General features: G+C 65.4%; 1 protein-coding gene across 1 annotated transcript; it reads left to right on the top strand.

Moving 5' to 3' along the window:
- The first annotated feature begins 954 nt into the window (after window positions 1-954).
- TMEM158 (transmembrane protein 158) lies at window positions 955-2,567 on the top strand. The gene has a single exon (XM_052647229.1). It carries the CDS (start codon window positions 955-957, stop codon window positions 1,831-1,833), a length of 879 nt encoding a protein of 292 aa, XP_052503189.1. The 3' UTR covers window positions 1,834-2,567.
- Window positions 2,568-2,817: the final 250 nt, after the last annotated feature.

The raw sequence follows: 2,817 nt of genomic DNA, 5'->3' as shown, positions 1-2,817 counted from the left end.
ACCTCAACTCCACAGAGTTCTTGGAATTTTCCTTGGGGTCTGCTTGCTGTGAGAATACCAAGTGGATCTATTGTGTTGGAGGCACATTAAAAACCAGCCGAACTCTCCAGACTTGTGGAGACACGGTGGCCAGGAGTTCCGGTTCTGGCTCCTGCGGTGACCTGAGGACGCCTCAGTTTTACCTCTGTGAAAGGAGCGGGGTCCGGAGAGCACTAAGGTGAGACACCACACGGCCGCCTCAGGCGTGACAAAGACTGGTCGCCGGGCCCTTGAGCCTCCCTCAAGAGAACGGAATTCTCTCAGAGCGCCTTCTCCGCTTGGAGCTGGACTCCGGCGGTGTGGCCCTGCCGCCAGGGCGCGTCCGCAAGCTCCGCCAGCCCTGCCAACCCCCACCGCGACCATCGGATGTTCTCCATAGACGCCGCGGCCGCACCCCTGCGCAAGCCTCGGAGGCCTAACCCCGCACGCGCCTGCACCCTTCTCGCCCGCCAGCCACGCCCCCGACCACGCCCCCGCCCCCGACCACGCCCCCGCCCCCGCCGCGGCGGGTGCAACCCCGCCCTCCCCGGAGTCTCCGAGCCGCGCGCGGGCGGTGGGCGGCGCGCGGGCGGTGGGCGGGGCGAGACGGGGCGGAGCGCGCGGGAGGCGGAGCCGAGCCGGGGATTCCTGCTCCCCGCGAGCGCCCGGCCCAGCAGAGCTGCCCGGCCGTCCGAGGGCCCCCGCGCAGGGGGCGGCGGGGAACCCCAGACGCCGCCGGGCCGGGAGGGAGCCCACGCCAAGCGAGCCGCCGCCCCCGCCTCCGCGCCGCCCCCGCGCGGGCCTGACTGGGGGTCCGACGCTTCTTCACTCCGCCCGCCGCCAGCCCCCGCGATCCCGCCGTCCGCTCGCCTACCCGTCTCCCGCGCGCCATGCAGCCACCGCCAGCCCCGCGCGCGTAGGCGCCCGCCGCAGGCCATGCTGCCCCTGCTTGCCGCGCTGCTGGCCGCCGCCTGCCCGCTGCCGCCCGCCCGCGGCGGGGCTGTGGACGCGCCGGGCCTCCTCGGGGCGCCCCTCAACGCTTCGGTCAACGCGTCGTCCTCAGACGAGCCGGCCGCCCCGCGGTTGCTGGCCTCGGCTGCGCCCGGGGCCCCCGAGCGCCCGGAGGAGGAGGCGGCTGCGCCGTGCAACATCAGCGTGCAGCGGCAGATGCTGAGCTCGTTGCTCGTGCGCTGGGGCCGCCCGCGGGGCTTCCAGTGCGACCTGCTGCTCTTCTCCACCAACGCGCACGGCCGCGCCTTCTTCGCCGCCGCCTTCCACCGTGTCGGGCCGCCGCTGCTCATCGAGCACCTGGGGCTGGCGGCGGGCGGCGCGCAGCAGGACCTGCGCCTCTGCGTGGGCTGCGGCTGGGTGCGCGGCCGCCGCCCCGGCCGCCTCCGGCCCACCGGCGCCACCGCCGGGGCGCCCACCGCTCTGCCCGCCTACCCCGCGACTGAGCCCCCCGGGCCGCTGTGGCTGCAGGGCGAGCCACTGCATTTCTGCTGCCTGGACTTCAGCCTGGAGGAGCTGCAGGGCGAGCCGGGCTGGCGGCTGAACCGCAAGCCCATCGAGTCCACGCTGGTGGCCTGTTTCATGACCCTGGTCATCGTCGTGTGGAGCGTGGCCGCCCTCATCTGGCCGGTGCCCATCATCGCCGGCTTCCTGCCCAACGGCATGGAGCAGCGCCGGACCACCGCCAGCGTAGCCGCCGCCGCCGCCCCCGCCGCCGTGCCCGCGGGGACCACCGCCGCCGCCGCCGCCGCCGCAGCCGCTGCGGCCGCCGCCGCGGCCGTCACCTCGGGGACGGCGACCAAGTGACCCGCCCCGCTCCTTTCCGTGTCCGTCCCGTGTCCGCGCTCTCGGTGCCTTTCCCGCCGGGAGACGCGGCCGGTGTGCTTCGTGCTGTAGTGACCGTTAGTTCTTCGGGGGAGGGGACCGCCGAAGAGGCCCCAGCGTGTGGGAAAAGCCAGGTTTGTGCCCCGCTTCTGGCTCCGAAAAGCTGCAAGCCCTTGCCCTGCAGGGTGGGATCCGCAGCTTGGAAGACGGAGAGGAGGGAAATGGGGCCCCTTCCCCTTATTTGCGCACCCTGCCCTCCTCCCTCCCCGCACCCACGTGCCCTATATTCATGGCAGAAAACGACCAAATCCTGTGTATTTGTTTTATATATTTAATAACTGTTTTAAATGAAAGTTTTAGTAAAAAAAAAAAGTTAAATTGCTATTGCTGTAGTCAGAGAAGCTCTTTGTATCTGAACATAGTATTTGAAATTTGTTGTTTTTTAATTTATTTAAAAGGGGGGCATGGGAATGATTTAACATCGATATATTGTTACCGCTGAAAATGAACTTTATGAACCTTTTTCCAAGTCGATCTATCCAGTGACGTGGCCAGATGGGCGTTTCTTCTTGTACTCTGTGTTTTTTTTGGCTTTTAATACAGACATTTTCCTCCAGAGATGCGTATGTGCCTTTTCTTTATTTGATTTGGAAAAGGAATCCAAGAATTACGAGATGATCCCCTGAAACGTGAGAAAGGGAATCTCCAAAAAGTTAGAGAAGGGCTAACTCTATCTCCCTTACCTGTCTGGGAGAGGTGGGAGATGGAAACCAAATTACTGACCCTAATGCCCCCGCCCCATGTAGTTTCCCCCTTGCACCACACTGCCCTCCCCTGAAACAACATCCCTACCCCCTCAGCCTCACTACCACTTGTCATGGTGGCATACAGAGTTTTATGTGACTTATCTTTTTACCCACTTCTGGTAAGCCCCACAAAACACCCAGTAAAGTGCTGAAATGGTAA

Source organism: Budorcas taxicolor, chromosome 1 (genome assembly GCF_023091745.1).
Source record: "Budorcas taxicolor isolate Tak-1 chromosome 1, Takin1.1, whole genome shotgun sequence".
Classification (NCBI taxonomy): Eukaryota; Metazoa; Chordata; class Mammalia; order Artiodactyla; family Bovidae; genus Budorcas; species Budorcas taxicolor.
This window is presented reverse-complemented; position numbering and strand designations above follow the sequence as displayed.